Raw genomic sequence first — 18934 nt, 5'->3', positions numbered from 1 at the left:
GCTTGATATGATTCTTGATGTTGGGCTTGTTACTCTCCTTATTCTCCTCATTATATATATATATGTAGATGTATGTACTTACATCAATATCATCTTCATTCATGGGTGTGATATCAGTGCATCCACTATCTTCATCATAGGGAGGAGCAATAGTATTAGGCAAATACATTGTAAAGAGACCATGGATTGTGAAATTTACTACAGTTGGTCGTCGACAATAACTCTGGCCAGTATTACAATATGATGGTGGTCATTTGACACCGATCTTGAAGAACTCATATCGTCTATGTCTATGTTGTGCTTCTGTATCGTATACTAATGTGTTGATCACTATGATTGCAAGAAGGCAAATACTGATATCGCCGATTGACAATCTTCTTGCCATTTTCTCAACAACCAAAGAACTCGATCTCAGCTGAAATGTTGAATGCATGTGTTATACAGATACATATGTATATGTATATATATATATTTCTGGATAGAATATTTTCTAATGAAATGACAAATATGAAATTACAATCCTAGAAGAGTAAACAATAACAGTATCATAGATTACAAATACATACAAAAAGATGAATTTACATTCTCATATGCAATATTAACTGGAGACAGAGATGAGTGGTGAAGACTCCAAAGACAACCACTTTATTTTTTAGTTTTTGGAAACTCCTTGATGCTTTTTTTCCTTTCGAAAAGATCGAAGGAGACCAATCCAATGCATTTCTTGTCATGGTCCCTAGGAGCGTTCCTGGGGGCGGGCGGCTGCCTAGGACTCTTGAATCCCCAAAGACTCATATTTTTGAAAAATTATTAGGCTCCATTTGGATGAGCGGATAAGATTCCGTACAATATAAAATTATCCTTTAATGAATTTATCGGCTGTTTGGATAATTTTTAAAATACTCGGGATAGTATAACTTTATACAAAAGTGGTTCTTATACGATGTCTGCCGTATAATATTAAAACACCTCCAACTCATTTTTATTTTATACGGAGCGCTTAGTATAAGAAATGACATGTCAAATGACAAAAAATACCCTTACTCTCACTTTAATTGGGAGTAATCCAGACATATTACCACAAATCTTAGCCTAATATCAGATTATTTCCAAACACCGGATAAGATTAAATTATACATCAACTTATACAAGGATTAAATTATACATTGGATAGGAAAATTATAATATCTTATACGGAGTTCCAAATGGAGCCTTAGTGTTATAGTAGCCCACACTCATTTAAGTAACATTGATATTTGGAAAAAAATTATATTTAAAGGCCATTTTTTTAGAATTCGTCGAGGACTACCAGAGACTCAGATACACCAACAATGTTCCCTAGCTCTTTTGGTTTTTTTCTGTCAACCGATATAAATCAACAATATTATTCGGTTCCTGTGGATAAATCCGATCCACACGGCTTTGCCTTCTAAAAAAAATACTCATCTCAATAACTCTTTTGGTTTTTTCTGCCAACCCTCGTAATTATCAATCAACAATTTAAGGACCGCATGAGTATACTATGTTAAATATGTTGACCCTGACGCATGGGTGTAACGTCGGGACCTCAAGTCACCACCCTGGTGACCGGAATCCTGAGGCGAGTCTACCCATGGAAGCAGAGGCCCCATTAGCCACCATCAGTGGCTAGACAGTGACCGAGTAATGGATGGAACTCAGTGCCCCGATTGATGGTGTTGACCCACTTTGGGTACTTGACCCGTGAGAAAAACTTTTGCCCAATTGAAAAGTGTCCGGCCCATTTTGAGATGTTTAGGCCCAATTTGATAAGTGAGACCATATTTTGAAATTTCTGTGAAATTATATCTCTATTTGGCTACTACTCGTTATTTATTTTGTTTTTCGATTCTTAAATTCTATTTGCTGAGTCGTAATCGTTCACTCTTGCTAAAACTCTGCATGTAGTTAGGTATGCATTGATTTTGGAATCGGGTCGGTAGTGATTTTCGAAATAAATAAATTCATTTTGTAAATCTTTCAAAGTGTACAAACATCATTAAAATATTTTTATGTATTGATTGAAATAAAAATTATTTAAATGAAATAAACATGTCTTGGTTGATTAAATTATTTGTAGAACCCTGCATTTTATTTAATATGAACATTTTGGATACATGAAAATTTAATTAAAATTCAAACATCATTATTGTTGGATTGATTTGTTGGACCGATATCTCATGTGTTGTTGGTTTTTGTTTATAATAACTGGATTAGTGATTGAGCTATTTTTCAATGGTTGACTAAGTATACACCATCATGAGACGTCATGACGGTTTAGAATAGCTCATTAAGTTCAATCATAGGGCCCAAGCACCAAAGGCCTTCCAAAGAATTTGCATGAGGTACCTGCAAATTAAAAAAAGAAAAGAAAGAGGAGACGGGGTATTGAAGTCCCTTCTGAGACCCTTCTGGTAGCAAGCTTAGGATTTGAATGAACACAATGACTCTATTAACTAATCAATTCAAATTGACCCATAATTCCCTTTGTTTTAAGTAAACAAACTAAAACACCTCCTTCTTACTGCTATTTAGATTAAGGAATCACAACCAATTCATTTTTTTTTCCAAACAATGTGTGGCTCTCACAGTGGACAGAGTCAAGGAAAAACAAGAAGTGCGCGGATCTTAATTATTCTCATATAATATATGGAGATGATGTTTCATAACTTATAAAATATAGGATATTCTACGAAAGTAGCGGTGATTCTTTACAAACTAAATACGCACACTTGGCTAAGGAAGAGGGAAGTTTATCATATCATACTCGTTGCAGTTATTATAACCATATGTGCAATCCATAGCAACACCACTCGGCTTGAAGCATACTTGGACCTCAAAGAGTTGCAAGACTCCATTGGCGTCCTCATTGCAGCGAATTTGAACTCTACTTCCCCCAGCATTACTAATATTATTTCTTATGTGGGATGCAAGATATGCTTCTATATTGCTAGGAGTAATGCTTGCTGTTTCATGTGAGAAAATACGTACATATAAAGATTAAGATTAATGCCACTCACTAATCAAATTCTTTCACCTTAATCGATTATGGATGCATTGTTATTTTAAGGTAAAACAAAAAAACAACACAGATAAACCATGTATGATTGAGTAGTTTAAGAGAAGACTAAGAAAAAAATTCAAGGATATCCATAGTCGATATTTCTGCAAAAATTTCATCTTCATATACATATATATATATATATATATATATATATACTTACCATAATCGAGTATCAGAAGAAGATTGACCCTCCTCACAAAAGCTAAGGCCATGTTGAAAAAATATGAAGGATGATCAGCATAGTCAAAACACTTGCCGTGTTTCTTATATTGTTTTCGCCATTGTTGTAGATTCATTTCCACCCAATTGTCGAACAAAACATCCATCCAATACATATTCAGTTCATCTAGTATCGATTCAGATTCTAGGTAATCGAGCTGTTTACAGGGATAAGAACATAAAACATAACTGTTAGCTATAGAGTTGAAGATGCATATATAAAAGGAAATAGAGAAGAGATATATATATATATATATACTTACATCAATATCATCTTCATCCATGGGTTGGATATAAGTGCATCCATGATCTTCATCATAGGGAGGAACAATAGTATTAAGATAATACATTGGAAAGAGACCATGGATTGTGAAATTTACTACTATTGGTTCTTGACAAGAATTCTGACCAGTATTACAATATGATGGTGGCCATTTCATGGCGATCTTGAAGAAGTCATATCGTCTAGCTAGTGCTTTTGCGTCGAATACAAATGAGACGACTATGATTGCAAGAAAGCAAATATTGATATCGCCGACTGAAAATCTTCTTGCCATTTCTCACCAAACAAAGTGCTAGCTCCCAGCTAATTCGTTCATAGCTCCAAACTATATATTCTTTTTTTTTTTGTTTAGAAAATTAATTTTTTTAAATGTTAATTCCCACATGGATATGGTTCATATTATTCTATATTTCGCTTATATATATATATATATTGTAGCCGGAGAGGATCTTTGTTCTGTTGACTTTCTTGATGAAATGACAAATATGAAAATACAATTTGCGAAGGTAAACAATAACAGTATCATAGATTACTCTTATGCAATATTAGCTGGAGATAGAAGAGATGAGATTATGAGTAGTGAAGGCTCCAAAGTCGTGAACTCTTTTGATTCTTTTTCTCTTTGTCTGTCTAAGAGATGGAAAGAACAATCCAATGCATATATACCTCGTTATCATCCCTAGCTCTTCTTGTTTTTTTTTTTTCAGCCAACCCTTGCAATTATCGATCAATGATTTAAGGGCCGAATTTTATTTATATCACAATTATATGGTTTTTGTTTCCGCAAAACATAACATTTGGTGTTGACCCACTTTGGGTCAACTTTTGCCCAATTGAAAAGTTTTTTGGGCACTTTGGGTATTTTTTGACGCGCGCATAGGGGTGTAGCTAACAGAACCAGAGATAAAGATGATCATCACACTCAACCAACAGAAGCAGCAAGTGATAAGGATAAGGAGAGTTAGCATTTGATAAGTCTGTATTTACTATGTATATCCTTGCAAACAGCAAGCTTGTAACTATATATAGAGATACTGAGACTACACGAAATACTTAATATATACACAATTTATTCCTTCGTGATCATATTCACTTCTTTGTACACTTGTTATTTTAGTAGCCCATTTGATATATTTTGGCCCAATTTAATAAGTTACACCATATTTTGATCTTGACCCATTAATTGAACTAGGCTGAATTTGAAATAGTGCCAATTGGTAAGATTGTAGTCCATTTTTGAAATGTGGATCATGGATTTGATTTTCACCATTTAAAAGGTTTTAGCCATATTGCATAATTTAGCCCATGTTTTGCTTTGAAAAATTCCTGTGAAATTATATCCCCATTTGGCTAGTACTCGTTATTCATTTTGTTTTTCAACTCTTAAATTCTAGTTGTTGAGTTGTAACCGTTCACTCTTGTTAAAACCCCTTTCTGCATGTAGTTAGGCATGTATTGATTTTGGAGTAGGGTTGGTAGTGATTTTTGAAATAAATAAATTCATTTTTGTAAATCTTTCAAACATAATTAGCCCAGCAAGTTCAATCATATCATAGGGCCCAAACATTAAAGGCCTTCCAAAGAATTTGCACTGAGGTACATGCAAAATAAAAGACAAAAGGAGACTGACTATAGAAGGCCCTTCTGGTGGCAAGCTTAGGATTTGAATGAACAGAATGACTCTATTAACTAATCAATTCAAATTGACCCATAATGTAGAATGACCAAATAAGTAATGAATATTTTAGGATTACTCGAATCCCTTTGTTTTAAGTAAACAAACAAAAACACTTCCTTCTTATTGGTATTTAGATTAAGGTATCACAACCAATTTATTTTTTTCCCCAAACAAGACATGTGGCTCTCACAGTGGGTGGAGTCAAGGATACACAAGAAGTACGCAGATCTTATCCCATATGATATATGGAGAGACTATTTAATGACTTACAAAATATAGGGCTGTCTACGGAAGTACCGGAAATTTATTACAATCTAAATACACGTTTGACTAAGGAAGAGGGAAGTTTATCATATCATCCTCGTTACAGTTATTATAACCAAATTCGCAATTTATAGTAACACCATTCGGCTTGAAACATATTTGGACCTCATAGAGCTGCAAGGCTCCATTGGCGTCCTCGTTGCAGCGAATTTGAGCTCTTTTTCCCCCAACATAACTAATATTATTAGCGATGTAGGATGCAAGATATCCTTCTGTATTGCGGGGAAAAATACTTGCTGTTTAATGTGAGAAAATACATGTAAAGATAAAGAATGCCTATGATTGAGTAGTTTAAGAGAAGACTAAGAAAAAAATTCAAGGATATCCATAGTCGATATTTCTGTTAATTAGAAAGCAAAACCTTCATCTTCATATTATTATCAGTTTGTATATGTATATATATACTTACCATCACCAAGTATCCGAAGAAGATTGACCCTCCTCACAAAATCTAAGGCAGTGTTGAAATAATATAAAGGATGATCAGGATAGTCAAAACACTTGCCATGTCTCTTAAATTGTTTTCGCCATAGTTCTAGATTCTTTTGCACCCAATTGTTGTACAAAACATCGACCCAATACATATTCATTTCATCTAGTATCGATCGTAGGTAATAGAGCTGTGTTCATGGAAAAGAACACAAAGATAACTGGACGTTAGATATCGACCATTAGAGTTGATAAGTGAGACCATATTTTGAAATTTCTGTGAAATTATCTCTCTATTTGGCTAGTACTCGTTATTTATTTTGTTTTTCGATTCTTAAATTCTATGTGTTGAGTCGTAAGTCGTAACCGTTCACTCTTGCTAAAACTCCTTTGTGCATGTAGTTAGGCATGCATTGATTTTGGAATTGGGTCGGTAGTGATTTTCGAAATAAATAAATTCATTTTGTAAATCTTTCAAAGTTTACAAACATTATTAAAATATTTTTATGTACTTGAAATAAAAATTATTTAAAAAATTATTTAAATCAAATAAAGATGTCTTGGTTGATTAAATTTTTTGTAGGACAGTGCATTTTATTTAATATGAACATTTTGGATACATGAAAATTTAATTAAAATTCAAACATCATTATTGTTGTTGGATTGATTGGTTGTCGGATTGGTTTGTTGGACCGATATCACATGTGTTGTTGGTTTTTATTTATAATAACTGGATTTAGTGATTGAGCTATTTGTCAATGGTTGGTTAGGTACACACCATCATGAGACGTCATGATGGTTTAGAATAGCCCATTAAGTTCAATCATAGGGCCCAAGCATTAAAGGCCTTCCAAAGAATTTGCATGAGGTACCTGCAAATTAAAAGAAAAGGGAGACGAAGTATTGAAGACCCTTCTGGTAGTAATAGCTTAGGATTTGAATGAACACAATGACTCTATTAACTAATCGATTCAAATTGACCCATAATTCCCTTTGTTTTAAGTAAACAAACTAAAACACCTTCTTACTTGTATTTAGATTAAGGTACCACAATCAATTTTTTTTTTCCAAACAACATGTCACTCTCACAGTGGACGGAGTCAAGGAAAAACAAGAAGTATGTAGATCTTAGTTATTCCCATATAATATATGGAGATGATGTTTCATAACGTACAAAATATAAGATATTCTACGAAAGTAGCGGTGATTCATTACAAACTAAATACACACACTTGGCTAAGGAAGAGGGAAGTTTATCATATCATCCTCGTTGCAGTTATTATAACCATATGCGCAATCTATAGCAACACCATTCGGCTGGAAGCATACTTGGACCTCAGAGAGTTGCAAGACTCCATTGGCGTCCTCATTGCAGCGAATTTGAACTCCCTTTCCCCCAGCATTACTAATATTATTTCTGATGTGGGACGCAAGATATGATTCTATATTGCTAGGAGTAATGCTTGCTGTTTCATGTGAGAAAAATACGTACATGTAAAGATTAAGATTAATGCCACTCACTAATCAAATTCTTTCACCTTAATCGATTATGGATGCATTGTTATTTTAAGGTAAAACAAAAAAACAACACAGATAAACCATGTATGATTGAGTAGTTTAAGAGAAGACTAAGAAAAAAATTCAAGGATATCCATAGTCGATATTTCTGTAAGAATGCAAAAATTTCATCTTCATATTGTTATCACTTCATATACATACATATATATATATATACAGTACTTACCATAATCGAGTATCAGAAGAAGATTGACCCTCCTCACAAAAGCTAAGGCCATGTTGAAAAAATATGAAGGATGATCAGGATAGTCAAAACACTTGCCGTGTTTCTTAAATTGTTTTCGCCATTGTCGTAGATTCTTTTCCACCCAATTGTTGAACACAACATCGATCCAATACATATTCAGTTCATCTAGTATCGATTTAGATTCTAGGTAATTGAGCTGTTTACAGGGATATATAAGAACATATAAAAGATAACCGTTAGCTATAGAGTTGAAGAAGATGCATATATAAAAGGAAATAGAGAAATCTAAAAGAGATGTACGTATGTATGTATATGTACTTACATCAATATCATTTTCATCCATGGGTTGGATATCAGTGCATCCATGATCTTCATCATAGGGAGGAACAATAGTATTAAGATAATACATTGGAAAGAGACCATGGATTGTGAAATTTACTACCATTGGTTCTTGACAAGAATTCTGACCAGTATTACATTATGATGGTGGCCATTTCATGGCGATCTTGAAGAACTCATATCGTCTAGCTAGTGCTTTTGCGTCGAATACAAATGAGACGACTATGATTGCAAGAAAGCAAATATTGATATCGCCGACTGAAAATCTTCTTGCCATTTCTCACCAAACAAAGTGCTAGCTCCCAGCTAATTCGTTCATAGCTCCAAACTATATATTCTTTTTTTTTTTGTTTAGAAAATTAGTTTTTTTAAATGCTAATTCCCACATGGATATGGTTCATATTATTCTATATTTCGCTTATATATATATATATATTGTAGCCGGAGAGGATCTTTGTTCTGTTGACTTTCTTGATGAAATGACAAATATGAAAATACAATTTGCGAAGGTAAACAATAACAGTATCATAGATTACTCTTATGCAATATTAGCTGGAGATAGAAGAGATGAGATTATGAGTAGTGAAGGCTCCAAAGTCGTGAACTCTTTTGATTCTTTTTCTCTTTGTCTGTCTAAGAGATGGAAAGAACAATCCAATGCATATATACCTCGTTATCATCCCTAGCTCTTCTTGTTTTTTTTTTTTCAGCCAACCCTTGCAATTATCTATCAATGATTTAAGGGCCGAATTTTATTTATATCACAATTATATGGTTTTTGTTTCCGCAAAACATAACATTTGGTGTTGACCCACTTTGGGTCAACTTTTGCCCATTTGAAAAGTTTTTTGGGTCACTTTGGGTATTTTTTGAAGCGCGCGTAGGGGTGTAGCTAACAGAACCAGAGATAAAGATGATCATCACACTCAACCAACAGAAGCAACAAGTGATAAGGATAAGGAGAGTTAGCATTTGATAAGTCTGTATTTACTATGTATATCCTTGCAAACAGCAAGCTTGTAACTATATATAGAGATACTGAGACTACACAAAATACTTAATATATATACCATATTTTGATCTTGACCCATTAATTGAACTAGGCTGAATTTGAAATAGTGCCAATTGGTAAGATTGTAGTCCATTTTTGAAATGTGGATCATGGATTTGATTTTCACCATTTAAAAGGTTTTGGCCATATTGCATAATTTAGCCCATGTTTTGCTTTGAAAAATTCCTGTGAAATTATATCCCCAGTTGGCTAGTACTCGTTATTCATTTTGTTTTTCAACTCTTAAATTCTAGTTGTTGAGTTGTAACCGTTCACTCTTGTTAAAACCCCTTTCTGCATGTAGTTAGGCATGTATTGATTTTGGAGTAGGGTTGGTAGTGATTTTTGAAATAAATAAATTCATTTTTGTAAATCTTTCAAACATAATTAGCCCAGCAAGTTCAATCATATCATAGGCCCAAACATTAAAGGCCTTCCAAAGAATTTGCACTGAAGGTACATGCAAAATAAAAGACAAAAGGAGACTGACTATAGAAGGCCCTTCTGGTGGCAAGCTTAGGATTTGATTGAACAGAATGACTCTATTAACTAATCAATTCAAATTGACCCATAATGTAGAATGACCAAATAAGTAATGAATATTTTAGGATTACTCGAATCCCTTTGTTTTAAGTAAACAAACAAAAACACTTCCTTCTTATTGGTATTTAGATTAAGGTATCACAACCAATTTATTTTTTTCCCCAAACAAGACATGTGGCTCTCACAGTGGGTGGAGTCAAGGATACACAAGAAGTACGCAGATCTTATCCCATATGATATATGGAGAGACTATTTAATGACTTACAAAATATAGGGCTGTCTACGGAAGTACCGGAAATTTATTACAATCTAAATACACGTTTGACTAAGGAAGAGGAAAGTTTATCATATCATCCTCGTTACAGTTATTATAACCAAATTCGCAATTTATAGTAACACCATTCGGCTTGAAACATATTTGGACCTCATAGAACTGCAAGGCTCCATTGGCGTCCTCGGTGCAGCGAATTTGAGCTCTTTTTCCCCCAACATAACTAATATTATTAGCGATGTAGGATGCAAGATATCCTTCTGTATTGCGGGGAAAAATACTTGCTGTTTAATGTGAGAAAATACATGTAAAGATTAAGAATGCCTATGATTGAGTAGTTTAAGAGAAGACTAAGAAAAAAATTCAAGGATATCCATAGTCGATATTTCTGTTAATTAGAAAGCAAAACCTCCATCTTCATATTATTATCAGTTTGTATATGTATATATATACTTACCATCACCGAGTATCCGAAGAAGATTGACAATCCTCACAAAATCTAAGGCAATGTTGAAATAATATAAAGGATGATCAGGATAGTCAAAACACTTGCCATGTCTCTTAAATTGTTTTCGCCATAGTTCTAGATTCTTTTGCACCCAATTGTTGTACAAAACATCGACCCAATACATATTCATTTCATCTAGTATCGATCGTAGGTAATAGAGCTGTGTTCATGGAAAAGAACATAAAGATAACTGGACGTTAGATATCGACCATTAGAGTTGAAGATGCACAGAAGGATAGCTAGAGAAAAATCTAAAAATCATATATATATATATATATATATATATATATATATGTATGTATATGTATATGTATGTCCTTACATCAATATCATCTTCATCCATGGGTGGGATATCAGTGCATCCCCTATCTTCATCATAGGGAGGAACCAGAATATTAGGAAAATACATGGTAAAGAGACCATGGATTGTGAAATTGATTACAATTGGTCCTTGACAAGAACTCTGGCCAGTATTACAATATGATGGTGGCCATTTGACACCGATCTTGAAGAACTCATATCGTCCATGTTTTGCTTTTGTGTTGTATACTAATGTGTTGATCACTATGATTGCAAGAAGGCAAATACTGATATCGCCGATTGACAATCTTCTTGCCATTTTCTCAACAAACAAAGAGCTTCCAGCTAATATGTTTATAGCTCCAAACTATATATTCTTTTTTTTTTTGGTTTACAAAATTAATTTTTTTAAATGCGAATTCCCACATGCATGGTTCATATTATTCTATATTTCTCTTACATTGTAGCCGGAGAGGATTTTTGGCTGTTCATTTTCTTAATGAAATGACAAATATGAAAATACAATCTTGCGAAGGTAAACAATAACAGTATCATAGATTACTTATAATACATACAAAAAGATGAATTTACATTCTCATATGCAATATTAGCTGGAGACAGAGATGAGACTACGAGTAGTGAAGGCTCCAAAGTCTTTGATTCTTTATCCTTTTGTCTGTCTAAGAAATGGAAAGAGCAATCCAATGCATATATGCCTCATCATCATCTGTAGCTCTTTTTATTTTATTTTTTTCAGTCAACCCTTGCAATTATTCTTATAGGTTTGCTGTAAAACCCACAAGAATAATCAAGTTTCCAGCTAGAACAAGAACAAAGTCTAATATATTTCAGAATGCCGGACTCGTTTCCCCCAAGATAAAGAACCAAGAACTTTAGAAAAAAAAGTCTGGTATATTTCAGCAAAGCAATTAGATAATCACACTCTATTTAGTTGATACCTTTTGGAAAATTACAACTCGCAAAAGACAACCATCCCTTGTTTCTAATATTGATTCGGGTAAATCCGGCATGGCCGACGACGGAGATTGGGAAGATATTGATCTAAGAGCAGCAAGAGCAATTCCGCTCTGTCTCTCTGTGTGTGTGTGAGTACTGGCAGCGGCGGCCCCATTAGCCTCCGTCGACGGCTATACACTGACCGAGTCATGGATGGGACTCAGCGCCCCGACTAATGTTGTTAACCCACTTTGGGTACTTGGCCCGTGTCAACAACTTTAGCCCAATTGAAAAGTTTTGGCCCATTTTTTGGTATTTTTGGACCGCGTGAAGGTGTGTAGCCCATTTGAGACATTTTGGCCCAATTTGATACGTTATACCATATTTTGAAATGGTACCAATTGTAAAATTTTAGCCCATTTTTTTAAAATGTGGATCATGTATGTATTTGATTTTTGCCATTTAAAAGGTTTTCGCCATATTGCTTGATTTAGCCCATGTTCATGGAGTTGGCCAAATCTGAGTACCACCCACTTCGAATATATGTCTGAACTCTCTCGACTCTTTGAATAAATGTCTTAACTCCCTCGATTGATGGGTTGTTGGCAAAAAAGAAAAAAAAATCATAAACCCTAATTTTGAAATCTTAAATTTTCGACCTTAAATTCTAAACCCTAAACACTAAATATTAATTCATAAACCCTAATATGCATCTTAAAAAAAAATCATGATTTCAAATAATTTTAAGAAAGATTATAGACGATTCTAGGTAAAAGAATTGCAGCCCACGCTTTCATATTTTAGTCCAATCCATTATTTTTACAATATGGCGTGCCAAACATAGCAATTGGATACATATATACATATATATGCAAAATATTTTTAGCGAGTACAACTTTTTTTGTAGTTTCAAATGTTAAATCATTGTCCTTGCAGAGAGCAAGTGATGGGGAAGATGAAGAAGAAAAGAGTACATAATTCACTTTATATCATTTCCTAAACTATACACACAACTTTTTTCAACAAGAGAGTTCAATATGTTGCATCATGTCCCCAATGCTCCTATAGCTAGGAACTTTCGCTTGTCTTCGCTAAAATTTAAAAAAATTATTCTACTTTGACAAGTACCCTAGCACTTTCCTACCTCTTTCTTTGCAAAACCTCTTTTTATCACCTCATAAAAAATATAAAAAAAAAAACTCCTTAATTAATCAGATAAGTTTTCATAATTACTTTTTCTCTACTACTCCTTAATTATCATTTCTAGTATGCCGTTGCATGTGATTATATACATCACTACAACAAAGTTAAGTATTTTACGGGGAGAAATATTATCACAAAAGCTTTGTTGTTGTCGCCATAGACATTTTACGACGACAAAAAATTGTCTGTTGTCGAGGGTCGTTACAATTAGTTGCGTCACAAAAAAATTATGGTGAGAGTAATATGTCGTGGTAATATATTATTAATAATATTACTCTTTTGATCTTGTTGATTGAGGTTAAAAGACTATACTACCCTCTTGGGTGGAAAACAATAAAATGTAGAGAATCTTAAAATATGACTATCGTTAGGCCAAACTATATATATATATATATATTTTTTTTTTTTTTTCTCACATCTTATATTTGATTATTGATCCTACCCCTATTTTAGATCAAACAATCTTATAATCTTTTACATCCCAAACAACATTTTTAATTCTATGCTACCCCCTACTTTTCTTTTCTCCAAATTACTTTTTATCTGTCATTGCCTCATTGGTGGGGTGGATGACTTTCATATCCCATAAAAAGATTTACACTTACAAATTATTGTGCTCTCATATGCCAAGTTCCATATCCCCAGCCATACACATATATGTGCCATCATTTGAATGCAATCCATCAAATATCAATTAATGCTATAAACATATATATATTTCATTATTTTAGTTTGGTTAGGCTATAAGAGGCTGCCCCCCATAAGTAGGGTACCCCACCAAATTTGACATCTAATATTCATTTTAGATACGCGTAGTGGACAGCATGGCTTAACGTATATAAACTATATACTGTTCTTGCTTGCTGCATTGAGCCCCATCATGTAGCTTTAGGGAATAAGGACACAAATGGCTGCAAACAAAAGGCATTATAAAAAATCACCAATTTTCGCGAGAATGAAATGTCCACTAACCCCCTCTTTTTTCCCCCCAATTTAATATCAATATAAATTGGAAATCACGGTATGAAAATTAGATTCAATTCACCATGTGCTTGATCTTAAATTTCAACATTTAAATGAGACAATTTGACTAATCAATTTGTGAATCCAGCTGTTTGAAGCACCCTCTTTAATGGTTACCTTTTGAGTATCTTATATGAGTCTAAACTCGGGCTATCATACATATCGCGTAATTTTTTTTTCTATCTGACGACATAATAAATTTGATCAAAAGTTAACACATGGACACGAAGATATTATTCCCAATAAAAATTGAACTCAAGATTTCTGAGTACATATGATTTGGTCTTCAAAGAGATTTACCGTTAGGATATTACTTCATGTAGTATATAATATATCATTCTCTTGTTTACTTTACTCCAATCACCATCGCTAGTGAAATTATTGTTATAATGAGGACAAATTATATTCCTAATAATTTTAAAATGGAATTCCACATGGCATGAGTCGACTGGGCTGTCAAGTTGATAGCTGAGTCACAGTAAACCAACCCAATTGCCCCAAAGCCAAGCCAAAATGGATGTTAGTCTACACTATACTCTAGAACCTTTTTAGGAGGTCCCACCCCATGAATATGACCATAGATTTTAAGTTTGATGATATCACAACACGTCATCTAACTTAATATCAACGGTATTCACTGGAGTGCGATCTATCCGAGCTTTTGATGGGGTGGGACACGGAAATTTTCCTCAACTCCCGAAGCAAAGCCATTGTCTCATATTTATATCACACAACACTCAAGAGGAGGAGGCAAGGATAGTAAATAAACCACCCTAACAAACAAAAATATCAAAGCCATTTCACTGATACATCGGCGCGTCACTCTCGCGGCGAGTTTGGGGGGATCGAGACCCTTCGTGATGGGGCGAGAATGAGAAAGTATCATCATCGGCGGCTTTGGCGATCATGTCGTTTTCGTACTCCGATTGTTTCTCGGACCTTCTCTGTTGCGAGGACTCCGGCGTATTATCCGACGAGTCTCTGGCGGAATGCTCGTCGGACTTCGATTCTACGTCCTGCGGCTTCGAGGAGGAATCGATCGCCGGTTACATTGAAGATGAGAGACACTTCGTCCCCGGTGTTGATTACTTGTCTCAGTTCCAATCCCGCTCTCTCGATGCTTCCGCCAGAGAACAATCCGTTGCCTGGATTCTTAAGGTAAGTCGGACTCTGAGTCTCGGACCTACGCGTGTTCAACGCCGATGGTGGTGATGGATCTGATTGATGATTCATCTGTGGTGCATTTTTTTCGCAGGTGCAGGCATATTATGGATTCCAACCTCTAACGGCTTATCTATCCGTCAACTACTTGGACCGATTCCTTTATTCCCGACGTTTACCGGTAAGTAATCGTCACCGTTAACCTAACGGCGCGTATTATTCGTGAAGCAGTCATTTCAAGATCCAAAGTAGACGCTTTTTACGAAACAAATTTGACTTTTCAAATCTCGTCAACACTTTGAATCACACTCTAATCTCTAATAAAAATGTTAACGAATTACCATGATCCCATGTAAAAAAATTTATGAGTATGCAGGTCTAAATGTTTATTCCGTCAAATTGGGTCCAAAGAACTCTTGTCTTGAACAGGTTTTCACAATACCAAAAAAAAAACACAAAGTTATGTGGGTGAATTAACATATTATACTGTGCACAAGTAATCGCATCTGATGTAGATGTTGGAACTTCTTTTATTTTTCATTTTTGGATATCTATTATTACGCCTTTATAAAATTTGAACAATTGGAGCACTAATTAGATTTTTTTGTGTACTTTATGATATTTATCTGTCACCACGTTTGGGAGCAATTAATAGCACCACATATATATATATATATATATGTATGTATGTATGTATGTATAGCCGTATAGGTAAAATAAGTGGTGATTAATGAATGATGTGGATGGCAATGTCTACTTTTTCAGCAAACAAATGGGTGGCCAATGCAACTCCTATCCGTGGCTTGCTTGTCATTAGCTGCTAAGATGGAGGAGCCTCTGGTTCCTTCCTTATTGGACCTTCAGGTATATACCTTTTCCTTTTAATTTATAATTAATATTTAATTGGCCATAATTAGTGTAACATGGATTGGACTAAATGGGATGTGTAGGGTGAAGGTGCGAAATATATATTTGAACCAAGAACAGTCCGGAGGATGGAGTTTCTTGTTCTGAGTGTATTGGATTGGAGGCTGCGCTCCATAACACCATTTACCTTCGTAACTTTCTTTGCATGCAAGCTCGATCCAACAGGAAATTATGTGGCCTTTCTAATTAAAAGGGCCACCAGGATCATTTTCTCTAACGTCCAAGGTAAAATATATACATACACAAACGTACGTAAATATATATATATATATATATGTAGGATTCTTATATCTCTAGCTTGTATTGTGATCGCAGAGGCCAGCTTTGTAGAGTATTGGCCATCAAGCATTGCTGCCGCAGCGATACTTTGTGCAGCCAATGAAATACCAAACTTGTCTCTTATTGTTGATCCTCAACATGCTGAATCATGGTGTGGTGGCCTCAGCAAAGTAAGAAAACCATACGTTTTGGAGTTCAAAATATATTGCTTAGTTAAAATAATTAGTATGAGCCAATTACCACATTGAATCCATTTTTTTGCAGGAAAAAATCATTAGGTGTTACCGGTTAATCCGGGCGAGAATGAGGTCCAGCAGTGACTCATCTTCTTCTTCATCATCATCTTATAAAAGAAGAAAATTAAATGACTTTTTTTGGGAAGAAGATGACAAATTAAATGAAACTCCGACAGAGCGAGGGATTAATTGATAATCAAAAGGAGATCAAAGAAAAAAAGATCGAAGCAATGGTGATCCGAGTTCTGTAGATTCCTCAAATATTGTCTTGGAGGGTTTTAAGAGTAATTTGACATATGAGTGATGTAGATTATTTGGCATATATATTTCCTTATGTGCACATAGGAGTTTGGTGAGAGGAGAGATTATTATTAAATTTGTTTTTTGGATTGTTTTTGTGAGTGAGAGAGATAGCTTTACCATTCATGAGTGTAATTAAATGGTATTGCTCTCGCAGATTCCCAAGGGAAGGGGATTTGCTTACAATAAAGTTATTAATTTAATTATGTGTGGGGGAAAGAGGAGGAAAAAAGAAGAGAAGATTTTGAGTTGTAATAACAATGGAGTCATAGATTGAGTGTGAGAAACTTTGAAGATTTTCATGCTGTTTGTCTGTCAAGCTTCCCATATTGGCCACCATTATTGCTTCTTTAGCTTCTTCATTTTCAAGTCTTCAACACACCACACAATTACACAATTAGATGTGAATTGTAAACTCCAATAAATTGCAGAGTCTCTAATTAAATCCACTTATACATGTATGTAACATTGGTTTTCATGCAATCTTCACTCGTGACATGCACGTGGCCTATGGTCATGAATTATAAGCCAATGACACACACTGTTTGGATGGACCATACCATATGAAAATGAATGGCAATATAATGAAAATTTATGATCATTAATAATCTTAAGATAATCTTGAATCTGTGTGTGTTTTTTCCAAGTCCATTGAAGGGATTTGATCTTAATAAATTTGTAAATGAAATATGGCATATCTCATTAATAACCCATCACCCGGTGGGATCCTTGAAGATTTAGACTTACATTGCCAATGAGTCCCCAGTTTAAAGGTCGATCATAATAGTAACAATCAATCATTTTTTAAATGATACTCAAACGAATAAGAAGATGACATGTGTATGTGTGTGTATATATATAGTTAGTATATAGATATCTCAAGTTGCATGAGTTTAAACTTGAAATATATGTATATTGGGTCCCACCACGCATATTTGCTTTTCTATATAAGTTAACAATAGTGGTGGCTTTAGGTGAGGAATCCTAAGAATAAAAACTCCAAAAGCCAAGAATGCTTTATATCCAAAATCAGGCTTATTTGGTGTTGAGGGAACATATTCTTGTTCTTAAACACCAACACATCACACATGCATATTTTTTTTTTTTTTTTTCATATTCTACTTTATTTTGGCTAGCTATGACAAAAATGGAGGACCCCTTTAACAAAATTTTCAGCTTTAAAGTTGGACTGAAAGGTTGTAAAACTAGACGATCGTGGGGTTGCCATAAAGGTCCGTATATATAAGCCCATAAATTTGGGACTTTTAAGACTTCAAAGGTTTCAAAAGCTGAAATGATCATATTCTTATGCACACCACACAAGTTTTAGATACGTTTTTGAAGATTTTATGCTGAATGCAAGACAGCATCACTACCAATCTTAGTAGTCCTTTTTAGATGAGAACTCCCTCATGTATCTTACATGAGATGAGAACTTTTAATCTCAACCACTGAAATTATTCAATGGTTGAGATTAAAAGTATTTTTTCTTAGATCATTACAAAAAATGCCCCTTACCCTTAGAGTAATTTTTTCACACCATCTCCCATTCTTCCACACGTACCGGCCCTGCCCTTTCCCCAAGGTCTTCCCCCTCCTCCAGTGGCCCTCGTACATGCACCTTTCCATCCACAAATACCTTCCCAATCCATGCGGGATGTTTTCGAAAGAAGCTTTCCAGTGTAGAGATTGTGTAAATAATTCTGGGCCCCATCCAACTCCCCACAAAAGGCCTTATTGAAGGAAGAGGAGGCTTGCACTTATATATAGGTCATTTGCTTGGTCATTGACCGATGTGGGACTTTTGTCCAACACCCCCTCGCACTCGTGGACTAGGTATCTCTGCCCAAGGCCCAACGAGTGGACTTCTTACCGAGGACGAGCGCACACCTGCTCCGATACCATGTAAATAATTTTGGGCCCTATCCAACTCCCCACAAAAGGCCTTATTGAAGGGGAGAGGAGGCTTACACTTATATACAGGTCTTTTGCTTGGTCATTGACCGATGTGGGACTTTTGTCCAACAGATTGTTGTTCAGAAACGGCTTCTCGACC

At 34.8% G+C, this 18934-nt stretch overlaps 5 protein-coding genes across 5 annotated transcripts; 1 reads left to right on the top strand and 4 right to left on the bottom strand.

Moving 5' to 3' along the window:
• Positions 1-2295: 2295 nt before the first annotated feature.
• Positions 2296-3858, bottom strand: LOC119991369 (ribonuclease 1-like). Its single transcript, XM_038837734.1, has 4 exons — positions 3565-3858; positions 3243-3459; positions 2848-2984; positions 2296-2367 (listed from the first exon to the last, which is right to left on the bottom strand). The coding sequence occupies exons 1-4, from the start codon at positions 3856-3858 to the stop codon at positions 2296-2298; spliced, it is 720 nt and encodes a 239-aa protein (XP_038693662.1).
• A 1734-nt stretch (positions 3859-5592) lies between these two features.
• LOC119991368 (intracellular ribonuclease LX-like) lies at positions 5593-6176 on the bottom strand. The gene is made up of 2 exons (XM_038837733.1): positions 5996-6176; positions 5593-5822 (listed from the first exon to the last, which is right to left on the bottom strand). Exons 1-2 carry the CDS (start codon positions 6174-6176, stop codon positions 5593-5595), a joined length of 411 nt encoding a protein of 136 aa, XP_038693661.1.
• A 1075-nt stretch (positions 6177-7251) lies between these two features.
• LOC119991367 (ribonuclease S-2-like) lies at positions 7252-8225 on the bottom strand. Its single transcript, XM_038837731.1, has 3 exons — positions 8103-8225; positions 7760-7976; positions 7252-7481 (listed from the first exon to the last, which is right to left on the bottom strand). The coding sequence occupies exons 1-3, from the start codon at positions 8223-8225 to the stop codon at positions 7252-7254; spliced, it is 570 nt and encodes a 189-aa protein (XP_038693659.1).
• A 1813-nt stretch (positions 8226-10038) lies between these two features.
• Positions 10039-11111, bottom strand: LOC119991366 (ribonuclease S-F11-like). Its single transcript, XM_038837730.1, has 3 exons — positions 10815-11111; positions 10442-10652; positions 10039-10268 (listed from the first exon to the last, which is right to left on the bottom strand). Exons 1-3 carry the CDS (start codon positions 11109-11111, stop codon positions 10039-10041), a joined length of 738 nt encoding a protein of 245 aa, XP_038693658.1.
• Positions 11112-14643: 3532 nt separating this feature from the next.
• Positions 14644-17187, top strand: LOC119992023 (cyclin-D1-1-like). The gene is made up of 6 exons (XM_038838601.1): positions 14644-15133; positions 15231-15317; positions 15902-16000; positions 16087-16288; positions 16379-16512; positions 16607-17187. Exons 1-6 carry the CDS (start codon positions 14882-14884, stop codon positions 16769-16771), a joined length of 939 nt encoding a protein of 312 aa, XP_038694529.1. The 5' UTR covers positions 14644-14881; the 3' UTR covers positions 16772-17187.
• Positions 17188-18934: the final 1747 nt, after the last annotated feature.

Source organism: Tripterygium wilfordii, chromosome 22 (assembly GCF_013401445.1).
Source record: "Tripterygium wilfordii isolate XIE 37 chromosome 22, ASM1340144v1, whole genome shotgun sequence".
NCBI lineage: Eukaryota > Viridiplantae > Streptophyta > Magnoliopsida > Celastrales > Celastraceae > Tripterygium > Tripterygium wilfordii.
The sequence above is the reverse complement of the archived record's forward strand: the minus strand, read 5'-3'. Positions and strand labels throughout refer to the sequence as shown.